Source organism: Schistocerca serialis, chromosome 3 (assembly GCF_023864345.2).
Source record: "Schistocerca serialis cubense isolate TAMUIC-IGC-003099 chromosome 3, iqSchSeri2.2, whole genome shotgun sequence".
In the NCBI taxonomy this organism is placed as follows: Eukaryota; Metazoa; Arthropoda; class Insecta; order Orthoptera; family Acrididae; genus Schistocerca; species Schistocerca serialis.
Genome location: NC_064640.1, coordinates 46,690,243 through 46,712,228, shown reverse-complemented (window position 1 = coordinate 46,712,228; position 21,986 = coordinate 46,690,243). Strand labels below are relative to the sequence as shown.

Genomic DNA, 21,986 nt, shown 5'->3' with positions numbered 1-21,986 from the left:
GAGCAATTGTGTTGCCAAAGCCAACAGGATGCAGTGCGACATGCTGGATTCCGCAAAGAAAGGAATGAACTTTTTCCGCCTTCTCTTTCTCTTGTTTCTGCATCTCTCTACTTTCTCTTTCCTGACCTTTTATTCTTTTTCTGTCCATGCCTTCTGTTTTTCATAAGTAGTAGCTGCTTGTCTGGTTAACTCAATGCACAAAGCAAAACTGTATTAAGTTATGTACCGTAACAAGAGTTCTAATGAATGATGATGAAGAATTGATCTGTTGTACACCTGTAAGTTGATAAGAAAAGATCTGATAACTTGTGGCTGTTATCTCCCAGTAATGAACTTTTGTTGATATGATGAGATGTAAGACATTGTTTTATTTAGGTTACTTGCGAGCAGACAAGATTTCCTGACATTCATGTGGTTGAAGGCAATTATGTACAGAGAAGAGTTCTTCTGCCAGCTGTTTCAAGTGATGTTCTTTCTGTTGTACAGATAATGTTTTGTTGTGGTAGCTGAGGAGGATACAATAAATGCTCATTACGTTGCTAAATGTATGACTGAAGATGATTCAGAGATGTTAAATTGTCTATTTTACGCTGCCACACCTACAGGTCAGAGCAGAACCATTAACCATGATTCATTTTACCATGCAGTGACCTTCCAATTGAGATAATTTTTTCGGAGTCATTTAAATTGCAGGCTATGTTACCAGTGAAGGCTTACTAAAGCAGAGACTACATGGTGCAAACCCATGGACTGCCACAGCTGTCACCTTGTGATAAGCCAGCCACATCCCAGCACGCTACCACTTTTCTCACCCTTCTTCATGTTGTCTGTCATAATTAAGTCTAATTTTCATATTTTCGTACGATTTATAAGTAACAAACTGCATAGCTTTTCAGTGTCAATGTACTGAGAGTATTATATAGAGTATAAATATTAAGTGGTTGTCACCTAGCAGTGGTACCAATTGAGTCTAACAGCAGATCGGGTTTCACTAGACATGACCTGTACCTTGATAGGTATGGGAACGGGAGGCTGGCAAAGCTTATAGGTGACAGTGTAGTGGGTGGTGGCAGGATCACTCATGGAAAAATTCCTGTAGTAGTTGGTGTTAGAGCTGCACCTTTTTTAGATTGAAGTCAGCTCATAGGTATACCTGCCTAAAGTAAGTCCCTCTAGCAAAGGAATCATCTTCAGAGAATCTCAGGTATCCAAGTAGAGAAGAATTAGCATATTTCATCAAAATATAAGAGGTATTAAAGTTAGTGAACTGCTTATATATGTTGACTCTGAAATTATTGGTATGTTGGAGTACCACTTAAATAATTTGACAAATCTGAGGCTTCCTTTACCAGGATACAGATTCACTGCCTATTTTTCAAGGAGTTCCTTGTGGGGTGGGGGAGTGGCTATGTACGTAAAAAACAGTATTCCATTTCAATTCGTAGATGTATAACGGCACTGCACTGGACAGGTATTTGAATGTTGTGCAGGGGCAGTTGAATTCAGTAAAATGTAACTTCTAATTGTTGTTGTTTATAGGTCTGCTAACTCTGACTTCTGAGAATTTCTGCTCAAGCTACAGGTCGTTCTTGATTCACTTTATATGAAGTACCGGAAATTAGTTATATGTGGTGACTTCAATATTAATTTTGTATATGATGGTGCGACAAAGAGGATGTTGGTAGATCTCATAAATTCATATGATATGATGCAGACTGTGGTCTTCCCAACCAGGGTGCAGGGGAACAGTAGCACAGCCATACACAATATTTTTATTCGTTCTTCTTTACTAGATGGGCAATCTGTTAGTAAAAGGGTGAATGGCCTTTCAGACCATGATGCACAAATTATGACACTAAAAGGCTTTTGCATTCAAGCAAACATTACATATAATTACAAACTATGCAGGAAAGATACTTCAAGGGTAAAAGTGTGTTTTCAAACCTCATTAAGGAACAAGAGTGGCAGGGTGTTTCTAATAGTACTCGATAAATAGTACAATTCTCAAGGCTGTCAATTCAACTAAGTACCTAGGTGTTAAAATTACGAACAACTTCAGTTGGAAAGACCACATAGATAATATTGTGTGGAAGGTGAGCCAAAGGTTGCGTTTCACTGGCAGGACACTTAGAAGATGCAACAAGTCTACTAAAGAGACAGCTTACACTACACTCATTCGTCCTCTGTTAGAATATTGGTGCGCGGTGTGGGATCCCTACTAGGTGGGATTGACGGGGGACATCGAAAGGGTGCAGAAAAGGGCAGCACGTTTTGTATTATCACGTAATAGGGGAGAGAGTGTGGCAGATATGATATGAGTGTTGGGATGGAAGTCATTAAAGCAAAGACATTTTTCGTCGCGGCGAGATCTATTTATGAAATTTCAGTCACCAACTTTCTCTTTTGTATGCGAAAATATTTTGTTGAGCCCAACATACATAGGTAGGAATGATCATCAAACTAAAATAAGAGAAATCAGAGCTTGAACAGAAAGGTTTAGGTGTTCGTTTTTCCCACGCGCTGTTCGGGAGTGGAATGGTAGAGAGATAGTATGATTGTGGTTCAATGAACCCTCTGCCAAGCACTTAAATGTGAATTGCAGAGTAATAATGTAGCTGTAGATGCAGATGTAGATGTAATGCTGCAACATAGATGACATATCTAACACTTTCCTTAACTCATTTTGCATGCTCTTTGAGAGCTGCTTTCCATTAGAGTGTTCTAAATGGGGTATTAGCAGTGAAAGGTAGCCTGGATAGCTGACTAGCGGGATTAGGATATCATGTAGAATAAAGTGGGAATTATATCAAAATGTTAGAAGTAATCACAATCGAGCAACAGTAGCTCATTACAAACAGTATTGTAAGGTGCTTAAAATGTTAGGAAGGCAAAGAGTATGTGGCACGCAAATAGAATAGTTAATTCACAGGATAAAATTAAAACTTTACGGTCAGTTGTGAAGGAAGTGTCTGGTCGGCAGCACAAGGTTGACAGTATAAGGTCAGTTCATAGTAAAAATATTTCTGTTACTGGTAAGTCAGATATATGTACAGTGTTTAACAATCATTTTCTGACCACTGCTGGTGAATTATTTAAAAACATAACATCTACAGGGAATCATATGACTCTCTTGGAAAATGCCTTTCCGAGACTTATGTCTTAAATACTGTCCTGTGATACTGACAAGGAGGAGATTAGGTCAATAATTAAATCACCAATGACTAAGGACTTTCATGGATATGATAGAATGCCCAGCAGAATATTAAAGTACTGTGCTGCACATGTTAGCCCTGCGCTTCCCCATATTTGTAATTTTTCCTTTAAGAATGGTCAGTTTCCTGAATGACTGCAGTTCTCAGTAGTAAAACCGCTTTATAAAAAGGGAGAAAGGGATAATGTAAACAATTTTGGACCTATTTCTATGCCATCAGTGTTTGCTTGGGTTATTGAAAAGGTTGTGTATGTAAGGATAATTTATCATTTTATATCACATAATTGCCTATTAAATGTACATTTTGGCTTTATAAGTGATTCACAATTTATAATGCGATATTCCCTTTTCACTGCGAGGTACTGGATGGATTAAACAAAAGGTTTCAAAAGCTAGGCATCTTTTTTGATTTAACTAAGTCATTTGATTGCGTTGATCACAAAATATTGCTCCAGAAGTTGGACCATTATGGAATACGGGGAGTAGCTCACAATTGGTTCACCTCTTGCTTTAGCAACAGACAGCAAAAGGTCTTTATTCACAGTGTTGAGAATGGCTGTGATGTGGGACATGGTCAAATGGTGGGTGCCCCAGGGATCAGTGTTGGGGCCATATCTGTTCCTTATTTATATAAATAATATGCCCTTTAGTATTACAGGGAATTGTAAAATATTTCTGTTTGCTGATGACACTAGCTTCATAGTAAAGGATGCTGTGTGCAACAATGGCCTGATTTCAAATAGTGCAGTTCATGACATAAGTTCATGGCTTGTAGAAAATAAACTAACCCTAAATCACAGAAGACTCAGTTTTTACAGTTTCTAACACACAATTCAACAAAAACTAAAGTTTTAATTTCACATAATGGGCATATGATGAGTGAAATTGAACAGTTCAAATTGCTAGGTGTTCAGATAGATAGTAAACTGTCGTGAAAACTCATGTTCACGATATTGCTGGAAGGCTACATGCTGCCATTTCTACTTTTTGAACGGTATCTGAAATAAGGATCATTCAACATGAAAATTAGTCTACTTTGCTTATTTTCATTCGGTGATGTCATATGGTATTATATTTTGTAGTAACTCTTCCCATTCTCAAAGGATATTTTTGGCTCAGAAATAAGCGAATCTCTTGTTGACCCCTGTTCACTAGTCTGGCAATTCTGACATTGGCATCTCTCTCTCTCTCTCTCTCTCTCTATATATATATATATATATATATATATATATATATATATATATATATATATATATATATAATTTATTGTCATCAGCTTATTCCCAAGAAATAGCAGCTTTCACTCAGTTAATACTAGGAAGAAATACAATCTGCATTTGGGTTGTACTTCCTTAACGTTTGTGCAGAAAGGTGTGCAGTATACTACTGCACCCATTTTCAGTAAGCTAACACAAGAATTCAAAAATCTTAGCAGTAATCCACACCCTTTCAAATCAAAACTGATGAGTTTTGTCATGGGTCACACCTTCTATTCTGTCAAGAAGTTCCTTGAAAAATCAAACTGGTTCCTATTTTAAATTGCTGATTGCGTTTACTCAAACTTATGGCTTGACTTTTTGGCTTCATAAATATTTTATTTCATCTGTTATTACTTTTATGTTGTAATTTAATGTACTGACACATTCCATGACCTTGGAGATTTGCTCCTCAATTTTGTCCTACGGAACTAGATGTGTAATTAAATAAATAAGTGACCATTAATAATTTTTGAGGATGCCCCAGGTGCACTCATATTTGTATTATGTAGGAAGTTTATGTATTTCTGAAGAGTTTGAGGTGTTTAAAGGTAACCTCTATCATCTACTGTACAGATCTTTGTCATGTGATGAATTTAACTCCTTTTGCTGTTCAGCTTCTTTGTAGAATTTCGGTGTTATAATATATTTCACTTGTAGATCTGTTTTATTGACAAGATTTTTGTTTTTTCTTTCAAATGAATGTATGAAGTTTACCTTACTAAAGTTTTTCTAAAATGCTACTTATTACAAGTCTGCTTCATTGAATGTTTCATTTTGTTGTCAAATCTAGAATGGTTGGACCCTCTCTGCGGCGTCTGTTATACTTATTTTTAACTGTTCAAAGGACCATCATATATCAAATCTTCAACTGATTTTTGTTACTGATATTCCATTGCTCTGCAGATGAGCTAAGTCCACTGTCAGTTCAAAAGCATTTATTTCTTGTTTTCATTCAAGGTGTCTAAGAATTGAAAATAATTGCACTATTGAATCCTTATATCCATTGAATTGACTGTTTTCCTTCAGTCTCTCTTTACAAATCTTTCCTGTCCTGTGTCCACAGAAATCAATATTTACTTTTTCTTTACCTATGTGTTTTACCCAGCATATAAAGTCCTGCAGTACTCTATCACAAGCTCCAACAATTACGTACCAAAATTTCTGTTTGCTTGAGGTGACTCTGTTGTACATTTTATGCAGACAACTAATTCCTGTCACAACTGGCCAGCGTTTTCTGAATTTTGTGTTTGCTGAAATTCAACACAGAGATGCACTCTGCTCCATATTTCCATTTTAAATTTAAAACAAGTACTGTACTAATGATCTGAACTACCTCATTACTGTTTTAATCATACAAAAATTAAGATCTCTTCAGTGCAAATCTGGTGTCGCTGGGTGCGGATTGTTACCGGAGTTAGATTGTCTGTTAGCCAGCATTGTCTACCTATATTTTTATGCATACTTAGTGTTATACTGCAGGTACACACAACCAGCTGTGCTTCAAGGAACGTTTGCTTCTATATCGCCACCTCCCCTCACCCTTCACTCTTCCTCCTGTTTTGCACCTACCTCTCTGATCTTTCCCCTCCCGCAAGACATGCGTTACACCATAGATAATACCCCACTCCATCACCCTAATAGAGAGAAGTGCCATTAAATTTATTCAATGTCACACACGCACAGGTCTCCTTCCCTGCCGGATAATGCACATGCTCTTCTCCCATCAGTCGGAAGTTTGTTTACGAACAATGCGTGTGCTTCTGTCGAACAGAACCACATTCTAGCTGACAATCTTTTTATATTTTATTAACTAATTATAAAGTTACTACAGTCTTTCCCTTCTTCTGTGAAGTTTTACGGATGGATGAGGATACTGTTAGCCATTTCATCACAGTGCACACACATTTTAATTATTTTTATTAGAGTTTGCTTTGTGTTTCTCCATGCCTACAACATTTTTTTACAAGCTTATTTTATGCCATGTGACAGTCCCATGATAATTTGAAAACAGTAAACTCTAAGATCAGTGGACAAGACAGATAGGTTTTCCACAACTTTGCCATTTTAGAGGAAAAAATAAGGTTGTAACTGATCCTCATTTTCGAATGACAATCAAACAAGTGCTGTTCTGGTCTTTTCCTTCACTTTTTCTGGTTGTAATTTTAATTATAGAGAACAGTTTGTTGATAATTGTTGTTTGTAAAACACTGCAGTTGAGTGACGCTACTGGGAAAAATATTAAATCTATGTGTTACTCTAAGCATTGGATCTTGTACTTTCTTGGTGTATTTTCATATTTTATCTCCTTAAATTAATGTCAATTAATAACTTTTCCCGTGGTTTTCTGCTAAAGGGATTTAGGGTCGTACCATGGTTTTCATGAGTTAATGAGCAGTATTTTTACGTAATTCTAATGGATATTAATGATTTATCACATATCTGGCCCCTCAAGTACTTTTGCCTTATGTTCTTTTTATAAATGTGATGTAATGATGTGACACACATTGATGATTTTATTTTGTGCTTCTGTTAATTAGATAAGCATTTAAAGCACTATGTGGTTTCTACAATTAATGAATGTAAATCAAAACTGTGTTATGACTATGAAACCCTTACACAAAGTGCACTCATCCCACAAATATTTAAGGTCATACCAGATCCTCATTTGGCAGCTGGACAATATTGTGTTCTGTTGAGCACTAACTTGTGAGAAATATTAATTATAGCTACCCATTTTGAGACCTATATTATTAGTCACACAAGTCACCCTTCAGACCACTATTTGGTCACATTTCAACCTTGTTAACTATCATTTGTCTCAGTTTTAACTAATTAATTCATGTGTAAAACTAAGTGATATACATACACACTAGTATCTCATGAGGTAATTTAAAATGGTTTTTAAATGAATAGGTATATATTTCTTTTTGCGTTTCCAAAATTTTCACTATGATGTGGTTGCATTTGCCATTTCCAATGATGTATCCGTGTTAAGGTAGTGGTGACTCAATAGATGCTCTGGCTAGTTTATGCTACAATTTTTTTCCAGTCAAAACTACTGTGGAATTATAGATGTAACACTTCTCTCTCTCTCTCTCTCTCTCTCTCTCTGTATGCCTAAGTATGCCATAGTGCATTATGTTTTGAAGGACTGTTACTCTATGAGCTGATATAAGGTAATGTAAATTGAGTAGGTAGAATGTAAATACTAGAAATTCATGGGTTTTGATGCGCAGCCTTTGCTATCCCCTGATTTCATCCATAACTCCAGGATTTTGTCGGTATAAAAAAAGGCTTTTTACTTCTCTATTTTAACATGAGTTAATATAGATAAGGTTTGGTACACTATCTCTACGACTTAATGACATTTTACTGAAATGTGTTAATGTTTCGTAGCCCGAGCAACTCAGTGCAACTACTAGCCGCAAAAATAGACGATATAGCAAGTTTTGACTTAGGTTATTACCCTTTTTCAAATGCACTTAGACCAGTTCTAACCCACACCACATGTTAATGTTCTGCAGTAAGCTGATTTATTATGTTTTTTACCCAAATACTTTGATTATTACAGAATTAAGTATTCTGTCATGATGTTGTTGCATTTAATATTGTGGTATTAATTCAACTAAGTAGAAACGTGATTAATATTTTCCAGACAATACAAATAACTACACATTTTAAGTGGGGGTCTGTAAACCACTAAAAGATCAGTGCTGATACAGTTTGGACAGCATCTGCTTTCTATGACAATGAGTTTACTACCAAAACAGTACATTCATAATAGATTTCTTTTTCTCCTCAACCTAACAGAAACCACAATAGTTCATTCCCCCTTTGTGAAGCTTCCTGGAATGATTTAACTTCATATATTTTAAGAACTGATAATCTGGACGATGATGATTTCAGTTATTACAGGAGCTATTGCTTTGCCACCCAAAATCTGAACAGTTAATATTTTACTGTTTTCTTAACTCATGAAATTCGATAAACTTGACAACATCTAAGTCCCCTGCCATTTACACTAAATGAAAACAATTGTAACAGGACCCTCCCACAGCATTAAGGCTCCCACTAGAGCAAACCGTCTTTCCAGCAGTGACTGACATCCTTTTGTAAACAATGTGAGTCACCACTCCTCTTGAAGGGGTAAGTAATGTACCGGGTGGCAGCAAGTCAAGGAATATTTTAAGCAACTGGTTTATAAAATTTTATTTAGGAGAGCCCAGCCAAATCTTTACAAGTTTGCTCCTAGAGCAACTTCCATAGTGCATACATGACACAAGCTGCCCACCTTTCAGAACCAATGCAGTTCCGTCCAGTTCACGCCGCTGACAAGAGATGCCCTCAGCCCTCTGCTGAAACTGCTAGCTAATTCACACCATTGGTTTTGGCAAACAGCGTGGGTGGGATACAGGTCACATGTGTGGATGCTGGAGTATTCTGCAGTGCAGAACACAGTTGCCTCACTCTCTTGTGATACAGACCTCAAGCAGAACAGATGTCATTCATGGTAGGCAAAGCCTCCAGTTCTACGTTTCATGACTGGCGATTAACGTAAGTTAACATGAACCACCTCCCTTCTGCTGCCCATTTCAATTAGTCGTTCAACCTCCTAAACTCGCCTAAATCTGGCAACTTCCAACCCTAGGCGTGCCCCTTGTGTACTCTAAATTTGAATATATTCTCTTCATTTTACCTAATTTCCTGTTCTGTCATTTAACGGCAGCAATGGATGTCCACTTACAAGACCTGACCAAATGACCTGCTGTATGCTGTCGTCGTAAGCCACATATAACAACCTTTCCCCCTCCCGCTGCCCAGGTACACATCTGCGGAGCACAGGTGAAAAACAGACATTTGATGAAACATATGTGGACAGGCAAGAAAATACAAAGCATAGGATTACCGATACACCAGCAAGAGAATGCAGAGTATAATTACAAAAATTTTTTTTTCTTTATTTAATTTCCCCGTGTCGTATCATAATGTCAACAATAAAAAAATTGCATAAATACAGAATAGGCATAATGTTAACTATTTAGACACATCCCTTTTATGAATAAGCGTTTGTAAATTTGATTAGTCAGAGTGTGTTAAAAAAATATATTTCCCAAGAAACAACTCGTAAAGGGGGGACGGGGGGGAGGGGGGGCTCATCTTAAATTCAGGGTTGTCTTATACCCGAGTAAATACCATAATTTTCACTCTGCACGGGAGTGTGTGTAGTACTGAAACTTCCTAGCTGATTAAACAATGTGCCAGACTTCATCTGAAAGCTATCAGGCATCTCTTGTCTTCTTTATGTGTCTCTCAGTGACTCAGCACCTAAATTATTTGGTGAGTTAATATCTTTACTTATAAAATTACTCATAATGTTATTACTAGAGCCCAGATTTTCATGCACTATCAAATCGTAAAACATGCATACATTCATGCAATGTCATATCATTAAATACGCATAATAAGGCAGATAAAGAATTAAAAAGTGACAGAAAATTATGTTTCTATGTCACAAGGAGACACAGATGCATATTTAGGTGAAGAAATTTTGGACAAAGTTTGATGAAGTTGATAGTTTTTTTACACTTTTGCTACAAAATATTATTTGTCTTCTTTGTAAACTCAGAATCAGGATATGATCTGATAACTTTGTTATCTTAAAATCAGCAACACCCTCTTCTCCACAGGATGATGGCAAAGATTTTTGAACCCTTACAATAACTATCTGGGACTCCACCTGTGAATTGCAACTATGGTATTTCCAAAGGAAAATGCACAAAATTTGATTTGATGTGCATCTGGTCTTGCCTCATATCTGTTTCCTTGAATATCACTATCATGTCTTTAATGTAAACTGCGTTAGTGACCTCAAAAACCTATAACCTAAAAATGCAGGAAAAAACCTACATTGCAGTACCTTAAGGCTTTGCAGTAGAATGAAGCAAAGAGATGTCAACTTCAATAGATCTGTAGAAATTCAATGTCTCTTACTGGCAACGTAATCAAAATTACCATAGTAAAAGATGGCAGCATTAATCCAGGTACCCCACCTGGTTAAAAAAGGTTGTGGAGGCACAGATAATTCTGGCAGACTCTCTAAATCCAGCAACATGGACAAGTGCTTTTAAGAGTACCTTCAATTGGAATAAAAGGGCAGCATATGACTTAATGCTGTCAGCAGTTTCAAACCTTTGTATTTTGTGCAGCAATTTTCCTTGTTAGTATAATTATTTGTAACAGTGTATTCACACAATCAAATTTTATACTACCATTTCAGTTACATGATGTAGCACATGGGCCAGACATGTTAGACATTTCAAGTTTTGATAAAAATATTTAATAGCTTTCCCAGCCTTCTTTACGTATTGAGCAGCATTGTGCAACAACAATAATAACAATAACAATAATAACAATAACAATAATAACAATAATAATACCCTTTTTTAATTTAATTTAATTGGCACAAAGTATATTGACTTCTACCGAACTGAAGTAGGGCACTTGAGCTCACTATGAAGTTCACAAACTGCAACCAATTTGCAGAATTGCTTATGTTCTGCACCTTGGCGTAGTTCATATGAATAAATCAATAAAAGATGGTGTCATGCACGTTATTGCAAAAAAAGGTCAAAAATGTGATATAATGTGCATTACAAGTGTCCCAAATCCTACCATCTACAAAATATACATTTACCCAGCAAATGGCCACACATGCAAAAATTCATGCAACTTGTGTTTACACAGAAATCTGGACTCTAGTTATTATACACCTGCCTCAGAAAGTCAATAACTCTCACAGACTCATAATAATTTGAAATAAAATCATCTGAACAACCAGGAACTTTCATACACATGTTTTGTAGTAATAGAATTAATTAATGCTGATTTTCAAACTTCACATTTATTTCTTCCTAACAATTCCATTATGACAAAAATCAAACAATCCCATTATGAGGTATAAATAAAATTTGACCAAATTTGAGAAAAATGATAGCTGCACACTATACATAACACAGTTCACAGCGTTACCCTGTCAATATTTACAGAAATCACATAAGTGAAAAACTAATTGTGACCATGACTACAGCATAGATATAGTGAATATATACCTGATTCATTGTGGTCTCTGTGCCACCAGCTAGGTTTAAAATATTTCTTCTGTCTAGCTGATTCAGCATATGGTTCACCTGTTAGAAAATACAACACTGGTCAATGTAACTAAGCAGCTATCAAGAACAATATGTAACTTTTATAAACAAAGGAAAGGAAAAAAATGCAATATCATAGCCATGTGACTGGCAGATATGAACACTACCTGGTACAATTTATATAAATTAGGATTATGAACATCAAATCATGACCACCACCACCAACTACTACTACAATTCTATTCAGTTAAGTACTATCAAGTTCAACATCACAATTAAAAATACACAATGGAGTAGGCAACACTGTTTGTGGCTTTCCTACAAATAAAATAGCACACAAGTTGGTAAGGTTACAGATTCTTTGTTATTTAGAAACTTCTCTTTGTCCATTTCCTCCTCATGTTATGACAAATATTACAACCAACCATTTAATTCTACAGTGCCATCTTATCTACATGCATACTGGGGGAATCATCAACAGTTCACTAAGCCTCCTTGACAGCAACACCTGGCTGTGGAGCATCACTCATACTAGAGGTATGGATGCCTTTCACTTTTGAATGTTTTTCAGCTACAACCAAAGACTGTCTTGAATGACCCTGAAAAGGACTATGCCATCTGTCTCTAGGGTGCAAGGTTTCAGAATAAAGTTTCATATTTTGGTGCAAAAGTCTATAAAACATTGTCAGTGGATATCAGGCAGGAAACTGAAGATTCTAAGTTATTCAGGTCAAAGTAAAAGAATGCTACATTAACCACTATTTTTACTACTTATCAAAATACTTTCCCTCAAGAATGTAATTCTGCATAACTCAAATAATTGTGTAAGACAGATCTTGACTTTGTCAGTATATAGAAAGCTGACAAGGGTTTGTGAGAAGTTAGATAAATGCTTTGTTTGAAGTATTATTTAGTAACAGGTCCTTAGTAGGATAAGGGGAGGGGGGAGGGGGGAGCAAGGGTGAACTTTTCTGAAGTAATTATCACAGCTACAAATCTAATTAGATTAGGCTGAGTCATAGTTTCATGTTAGTATACATGGTATTAGCATGGGATCCACAGGTACGAAACACAGATGTGTACTGCAGACTGCCACCTTTCCAGGCAGCTAGCAACAAATTTGCAGATATGCAAGGTGAACTGTTTAAACACAAACATCATCAAACTGTATTTGTTGTCAACCACATCACTGACAGCTGCCACAGTCATACGTGGCACCAGTCTTGCCATTGGAGATGCAAGAGGCACCGCAATTAGTGCTTTTCGGGCCATAGCTTTGAGTGTGGTTGCCACTCCCTTAATCAGGGAATCAGGGCTCTCACTGCCCAGTGCTGTCATACATGTAGAATTGTGTACATGTTCTCACTCCGAGTGCTGTCCGTGTTCACCATATTGGCTGTAGATGTCTTTGCTGCGAGCCATGTGCCGAGTTGTCTATACTATCCACTAATGGCTTCACATTGCATTGCAGCCCAGCCATTGCTTGGTGTTTCATCCCAGTTCTCCATGCTGGCCCCATCATCAGCCACACCTGCAGCCCATCTGTGTGCAGCTTATTGTTGCTCCCTCCTCTGGCTGTGTCATCTGCCCATTCGAGGAAGACATCTCTCTGAGGTGGCCATGTCTATCTCCAACTGGCTATGAGCTTCTGCCTTAATGGGACCTCCCTTCTGGACCATCTTTGAGCTTTACCACTCTCCACCGATAGGGCCACATTGACGTCATCTTCGTACGAAGTCTTCTACTGCAATGGAAGCGACTGTCAGTGGACTGGTACCGAGTAGTGTATATTCAAGGCTGAATGACTGTTTTGTTGTATTCAGTTTGAACATAAATAAAGTTTATTTCTTTCTTCCTATCTGGAGCACATTGTTTGGCTTGTAGTCAGCAGTTGTTGCTGCTGCCTGCAAATGTATAACTAAGCCCATTTCACATCCCTGAAGGCTTTGTTTTATGTTGGGATTTACAGAATATGATGGATGAAAGAATGGATGAATGCACTATCACTCATGTGTCAACACATTAGGGAAGAAAGAACAAACCAGCTGCCAACTGGTTGAGGCAAGTGGTGGGACATGGTTGACATTTAATACTGACAATTCCATTTCTTAAATTAGATTGTACAAAGTTAATTGAAATACTATATATAAAAGAAAGTAGCATGTCTGCTGTCTTTATTATTTCTACAATGTCTTGAAGCAACCTTTCAGTTATACTTGAAACCATATGAAAGAGCCAGTAACTCAAGAAGCCAGCAGAAAGGTAGCAAGAGTGTTTTGGATTAAGTGTTTCAGAGAAACCATGGTGCAGAATGTATGGCTTCCCACTGGATTCAGTTACTGTCGAAAAGAAAGATAGCAATGCAATGCAGTTCTTATAGGCTAGAACAACTTGATTCAGTCACGAACCTGTCACAATGTAACCTTACATAAAACAAATGGGTGGTGTTTTGTTCTCAGGAAACATCAAAAGAAACCCATACTGTGATACCATGCAAGACCATTTGTGAAATGCATTATCACAGACAGTAGACAAGAACAATGGCTCAAATGAAGAACTGTACCAATTTCCTGGTGCTTCACAGGCTAATGTGGTGCAATACAAATGAAATTTAATGTCTGGCTATGTTTTGTTTTTTATAATTTATGATACGTTTAGAGAATTTGTCATGTACCTTTTATGCTGATGGTGCAAGTATGAAAGCCAAAACCACTCAGCAACTAGATCTAATTATAGTGAAAGTAGTTGCCAGATAATTCTGCTGGATCCTGAATTGAAATAAAAAGAAAAAAAACTGTTTATTATTGTGCTCAATCTCATCTGCCTTTGTCCAGTGATAGCATATGAAGCAATATAGCCAGCATAACCAAATCCAGACATTCTGGTAGCATGGTCATTTAAATCTGTACTGTTCAACTATTCACCATGGAATTAACTGCTGAACTCGTGTTTTACGCCAATTGTTTTGTTTAAAACTTGAAGTTGCATCCTGTCACTGCAGTGTCATAAAAGCATGCCAGAAACAGACTTTCTGGCAGTCAACTTTTTTCTTTTTTCTTTGTGTCTCTTTACGTCAAAAATAAACAATTAAACTCTTGGGCATCTAAATACAGCTCACACATATTTATTTTTGCAGTTTTACAAAAACAATTACTTACATTTTTTTATGTATGATTACTTTTGGAAACTATTAATAATACACAAACCTGACATTGCAATTTGAACACTGATATCTTGCATCCTTCCTTTGGTTTGGAGCTGAATGAGTATATTTGATGCATTTATTTTCCTCCAGGTTATATTAATATGAATTGTCATCTAAGCACCCATTATCAGAATGGAAAAGTACTGAAGCTTTATTATAAGTTATATCACAGTCAGCATAATGGAAACTATGATCTTCATCTACACTTTCCAATGTGCTAAATAATTCGTTTAATGCTGAAACAACTCTTTCAGTGCGAGCAATGTAAGAAGAAGATGCCATTCTGTACACTGAACCTCATGAACAAGAATGAATAACACAATAGTATAAAGCAGTTTTTTGGCTTGGAGTGAAGTAAACAGGCCTAACACAGAACAGTACTTATCAGGGCTAAGCAACATAAGAAACCAGTTTAAAACAAGTGTAGCAAACAAAACTGAAAAGTGAAACCGTATATATATATATATATATATATATATATATATATATATATATATATATATATATATATATATATATATATATATATATATATATATATATATATATATATGGGCATATCACCTGACATGTAGCATCTGCCACCTGTATATACATGAGTGTAGCAGTGAATTGGTTAAATGCATGGTTTACCTTCAACTACATATGTAAAAAATGTAGCCATCAAGACCAATCAACACAATTATTAAATTTTGCCTTCAGAATCTGTTTTTCACTCTCCAGGGAAGTATGCATGTTTTGAAACTTCCTAGCAGATTAAACTGTGTGCAAGACTTCGTTGGAAACCTAGCAAGGTTCTCTGCATTTTTTATGTATGTATCTATCAACGACTCAGCACCTCAACTATTTACTGGGTTAATACCTTTACTCATAAAATTAGTCATAATGTTATTACTAGAGCCAATATTTTCATGCACTATCAAATAGTAAAACATGCATGCATTCATGCAGTACCATATCATTAAATGTGCACAATAAGGCAGAAAAAATGTGGTATTCAGTTCTATATTTATTTCTACTTTCTTCTAAAACAGTACACAGTAACCAATTTATCCCACTTTTCTTCATTTACATTCATGCATTTACAAGACAGAGTATTTTTGTACACAGAAAATGAACTTTCTATGCCACAGGAAGTAACAGGTGCATACTTAAATGAAGAAACTTGGGGCGAAGCCTGGTCAAGTTTATAGTTTTTTACACTTTTGTCACAAAATATTTATCTGTCAGCTTCATAAACTCAAAACCAGGATCTGATCTAATACATTTGTCAATCTTAAAAGCGGCCACTCCCACTTCTCCACAGAATGATGACACAGATTTTTCAACCTCTTCAATAACTGTCCAAGAGTTCACAATGGCTTGCAACATTGTTATTGTCACAGGAATATGTGTAAAATTTGATGTGATTTAAATCTGTTCTTGCATCCAGTTTAGAGAAACCAGTTCAAAATTTAATTATTTATACAATATCAGTTCCTTGCTAACAGCTTATTACAGCCTCAACATAACAGACTCATGGCACACATGTTGTTTTCTGTGCAGGGGCAACAACTACAGAAAACTGCAGGTTGGTGAACATTATTCAGAACTTATGCATTCCACACAGGGCAGTGGAAGAAACTAGGCACCTCGTGTATACTGCAATTTTAGTACAAATGAGATCAGTGACATCATCTGTGGTAACACAGAGGAGGTGGGAGGTATAGAGGAAGGAAATTTTTGAGGAAAGGGATTTATCATGCACACGTAAAGTCATTCTCTCTCTCTCTCTCTCTCTCTCTCTCTCTCTCTCTCTCTCTCTCCCCCCCCCCCCCCCCCCCCCCCCCTCACCTACATGGCAACCCTTGTGGGAAATATCTTTGAAGTCAAAGAGCTTTGGATTGATGAGGCTAGACTTTATTAACAAGCCATGTGAACTGTAACCGATCAGTGAGCTAAGGAGGGACCATGTACAAGTGAAACGTAAATGGCTAGAAACTGCATAAGAACTGTGATAAATAGGCTAGAGAACTGCATAAGAACTGTGATAAATAGGCTATGAACTGTGTTTGAATTGTTTTTGAGCTTTTGTTGAACTATAATAATTGATGAAACTAAATCAAATTTTTTGTTGCTATGAAAGTAATGTTAGTGTAAATCAGGAATAGGAAGTGCTGAAGTGCTACGAGAATAAAAGTTAACGTTGTGTGCATGGTCAATGGGATTACACTGTAAATTGTCACTAAAGATTCTTCATGCTACAAGATGGCGCAGAGTGCAGAGTAGGATGAGACATCCATGGACAAAAAGTGCAGTGACAGCACATAGTGATGAGTGCAGTTAGCAGTATAGGGCACATCTGTTGTGTCTGTTTCAGCACACAACAACAGTGGAATTGCAGCTAGGGGTGCAGCCAACAGCTGTGAGAATCGAATCAGAAACAGTATGTCAAGGAAGAAAAGTAGTGTAAATTTTCTGCCTGTGCAGTAGCCACCAGAAAGCCCGCGGGAGGCACACTTCGGCACAGCGCGTCACAGACAGTAGTTGCCGCAAGGAAAGTCCCGTCCACCAGAAGGCACGCAAGAATTCGGCCACACCCTTGGCCAGCGGAACAACAACTCAGGCAGCATGGGCCGTGCCCAGTCAGTTCACATCGGGCATGCCTAGCAGACAGTTCCCGGTCTACTCTATGTGAAGTGTGACGGAAAACGTGAACCATGTTACTACACAATTGGCGACAAGTAGTGTCATTCTTTCACGTGTTGCATCGGTGTTCCGGTTTCGCATCTTATCCACGGTATGGAGGATTTAGTGCGGGTTTTGGTTGAGCAGCAGACGGAGCTCATGGCAACCATGAAACAAGTGCTTCCAGCGTTGCTCTCCACACAGTCTGCTCCAGCGCCATTCCCTCCTCTCTTTCCCCCGTATGACGAGATAGCAGAGGATTGGGACGCATATGAACATCACCTTCAGCAGCATTTCCAGGCGTTTCATGTTGCCGATGCTGAGGTATGTCGTGCTCTTTTCTTGTCTTGGATATCTCCATCGCTGTATCAAGTTTTGCGGCAGCTAGCGCTGTTGCAGGAACCGTCGTCCTTGTCTTTTGACGCATTGTGTTCATTGCTGTCTTCATATTATCGCCGCCGCATGGATGTTGTGGCGGCTCGGGTCGAGTTCCATCAGTGCAAGAAACAGCCCCATCAGTCTTACCGGGCATGGGCCGCTACCCTGCACGGTCTTAGTCGCAAGTGTCATTTTGTCACGGAACAGTCGCGAGAGTCGTATGCCCACATTATGGTGCGCAACGTCATTGTTCGTTTGGCACCTAATAGGGAGGTCTGGCCACAGACCCTGCAGTTGGAAGACCCTTCCCTTGAGGAAGTCCTGTCCATTGCTCAATCGTATGAAGTCTCTCACGCCGCAGGTCAACAGTTGGAAGTTTGGTGCAACGTCACGGCGGTTCAGGGCAGCGCGACTATATCCACTGCATCCGTGGTGGATTATGTGCGAGAGGTACAATCCGGCCGTTACGGCCGATCCCGCACGGCACATAAACAGAGTTCCAACCGCTGGCCCCTGTTACCATCCTGTGCATCGTGCTATATCCGTCATGATTAGTCAGAGTGTCCCCAGCGTTGGGCCGTTTGTCGCAAATGTAATAAAAAAAGGACACATTGCTAAAGTTTGCCACTCAGCCTCAAAAGAATCGAAGGAAGCAGGTACAGAGGACATGGACGTTGGCATTCAGGAAGTTTCATCGGGCCAGGCTCCCGACACATCGGCACACAAACTCTTTATCGAGGTGTCGGTTCGGTCACGCCGATTACAACTGCAAGTAGATACGGGCGCAGCAGTTTCCTTGTTGAATGCACAAACTTACTCCGACCTTGGGTCACCCCCATTGGCACCAGTTTACCATCATCTATGCGGTTATGGTAAACAGTTAACTCCCCTACTGGGTCAATTCACTACCGATGTTACTTAAAAATCAGTCACTCAGCCTCTTACTTTTATTGTTGTCAGTGATGCGAGCTCCACTAACCTTTTTGGACCGGATGCCTTTCAAGCTTTCAGTTTTTCTATCGCAGACACCATACAGTTGGTCTCCGAAGACGTTCCCTATCAATCATTGGAATCTTTGATCTCTGACTTTAAGGATATCTTTGAGGAGGGCCTGGGGCGTGTTTCAGACTTTGAAGCTCACTTAAGGGGATACGGAATCGGATTTTGGGTTAAAAAATCGAACTTTTTTTTATTGGCGTATTATATTCTGCCATGTTTCCTCTTTAAAATGACATATCATAAATAGCTCTACTACAATTATAACTATTTTATTTTTATGTATTTGTGAGATCGGGTATTGCGCTTTAGTTATACACGTCTCTCGTGGCTGACCATGAACTTTTTGGCAGTACCTTTAAAGTGACATGAATTCAAATATCCCGGTTTCCAGCGACTATTTATACACTAGTTGCCCGAAAATGTTTCTCTCTGGTTTCCTCAAGTTACTCTTTGACTTTGTGGCGGGACTGTTTTGTAAACAGTGTGATATAAGAAAGTAGTTGTTGTTGAGTTATTTCGTATTTAGTGCTTCATTTTCGCAGTGAAAATGCCTAGAGCTAAAGCAAAAGTATTTAAAAAGCGTGTGAACTGGCAAAAGAAAAGAAATAATGATTCATTAGCAAAGCAAAGCAGTTCATCATCATCACTGTTGGAAAATGTGAATCCACTTATTACTGATTTGCCGAACGAACTTACACCAAATGAAAACAGTGCTTCTCATAAAAAACTAAGAGATTTGGAAGAGAAATATAATTCACTTGATAGAGGGAATGAAGTTTTTGAACTCATTGATACGAATATATTGTGTGAAGCTCTTGAAAACAGTTTGTGCTGCAAAAAATGTCATGGAAACGTTTCTCTGAAAGTAGAATCCCATGTTGGCCTGGCTGCCCAGTTTAATTTAATATGCAGTGTTTGTAAATACAGCTGTAAGTTTCCAAGTTCGGTTTCAGTAACTGTAAATAATGGATACAAGAAAACTGAACTTTATAGTGTAAATATTAGGTTAGTTTATGGATTGCGAGCAATTGGTAAGGGCAAAGCAGCTGGTGATATGCTATGTGGTGTTCTAAATCTTCCAAGTGCACCTTCAAAGTTTGAAGCTTACAATTATGTACTAGGATCTGCAGTTGAAGATGTCGCACAGAAGTCAATGCAGGTTGCTGTGGAAGAAGCAGTGGAAGAAAATGACGGCAGTCGTGACCTCACAGTGGCGTTTGATGGCACGTGGCAGAAAAGGGGCCACACCTCCAACAATGGTGTTGTAACAGTAACTAGTGTTGATACTGGCAAGGTTATTGATGTTGCAATAATGTCTAAATACTGTAGGTGCACAGGCAGGCTGAAAAATGAACACAGTGATGACTGTATTGCTAATTATTATGGTAGTAGTGGTGGCATGGAGGTTGCTGGGGTGAAGAAAATTTTTCATCGCTCTTCACAGTGGTATAATGTTCGCTATGTCAAATATCTGGGAGATGGTGACTCTAAAGCATTCAAAGAAGTTTTGGAAAGCAAACCATATGGGAACAGTGTAAATATAAGCAAACTTGAATGTATAGGACATGTGCAGAAGAGAATGGGTGCCAGGCTGAGAAGGTTAAAATCAGTTATGAAAGGGAAAAAACTAGATGATGGGAAAACCTTGGATGGCAGAGGAAGATTGACTGATTCCATAATAGACCACATTCAGAACTGCTATGGCCTTGCAATCAGGCAAAATACAGGCAATCTTGAAGAAATGAGGAGAGCTATATGGGCTTTATATTTCCACACCGCATCCACGGATGAGCATCCACAACATGGTTTGTGCCCCAAAGGTGAAAACAGCTGGTGTAAATACAATAGGGGACTAACAACAGGAGAGAAATACATTCACCACCACAGTCTACCATCAGCCATCATGGCAGAAATAAAGCCCATTTTCAGAGATCTGGCTGACAGAAGTCTTCTGATGAAATGTCTTCACGGAAAAACGCAGAACCCCAACGAGTGCTTGAATAGTGTGATATGGCATCGTCTCCCAAAAACAGTGTTTGTCGGAATTAATACACTACATTTTGGTGTGTATGATGCTGTGGCAACCTTCAATCTTGGAAATATAACTAAATGCCAGGTCCTTCAAAAGTTGGGTATGTGTGTTGGTTCCCGTACGGTACGTGCTATGTTCTTTTTAGATCAGCACAGACTAAGGCATGCTGATAATATAATCAAGACATTAGTGAAAAAAGCAAGACAGGTGCAGAGGGGTGCCAAAAGAAGACTTGAAGATGATTATGAAGACTGTGAAGGGGGTATTAGCTACGGATCAGGAATGTTTTAATCTTCTTTCTCCGTTTCCCGTAAGTTTACTTTTTACTTCATCTAGGAACATTATCTCAGGTACTGGTCAACCTAGAAGTCTGAAATTTTTATGACGTAGTGACATAGGTCCCTATTACATACTGAAACAACGATTTTTTAATTACTTGATTTACAAAAGACTTAGGGGTGATAGTCTAGTAAAAAGCGATGGAAAAAATTTACTTAAAAATAAATGTACAATATCTCTGTAAGAAAATACTTTGACAATAAACTGTTGTTTCAGTATTGTTGTAACATATGAATGCACATACAGTAAAATTTTTACCTCTCTGTCTCCAGTAGTTTGTGAGAAAATGTTCCCTATAGTAGGCATATATTAACATTGCGGGGATAGGTGATTCCGTATCCCCTTAATGTTGAAGGCGTCGGCTCACCTGTGTTTTCTACGTGCGAGGCAGATCCCCTTGGCTCTCCGCCCTCAGGTAAAAGAAGAGCTAGACCGGCTGACAGCCCTCGGGGTCGTTCTTCCCATTTCTTCTAGTGAGTGGGCTTCACCCCTCGTTATTGTCAGGAAACCCTCAGGAAAATTACGTCTTTGTGGCGATTTAAAGGCCACCATTAGTTCCCAATTGGTGGTGGACACCTATCCTTTGCCTCGTTCTGATGAATTGTCCTCAGCAGTGGCGGGAGGCCAATATTTTTCAAAAATCGATCTTTCGGAGGCTTATCATCAGATACCACTTGATGAGGACTCCAAACGGCTGGCGGTCATCAACACCCCGTTTGGCCTTTACCAATACCAGTGGTTGGCCTTC

General features: G+C 38.2%; 1 protein-coding gene across 1 annotated transcript in view; it reads right to left on the bottom strand.

Annotated features, from left to right (window-relative positions):
• LOC126469698 (uncharacterized) overlaps window positions 1-21,986 on the bottom strand; it is an 894,140-nt gene that overhangs the window by 567,518 nt on the left and 304,636 nt on the right. Inside the window, exon 10 of the mRNA XM_050096872.1 lies at window positions 11,580-11,657. Within this exon, the coding sequence (XP_049952829.1) occupies window positions 11,580-11,657 (78 nt within the window). The remainder of the gene's footprint in view (window positions 1-11,579; window positions 11,658-21,986) is intronic.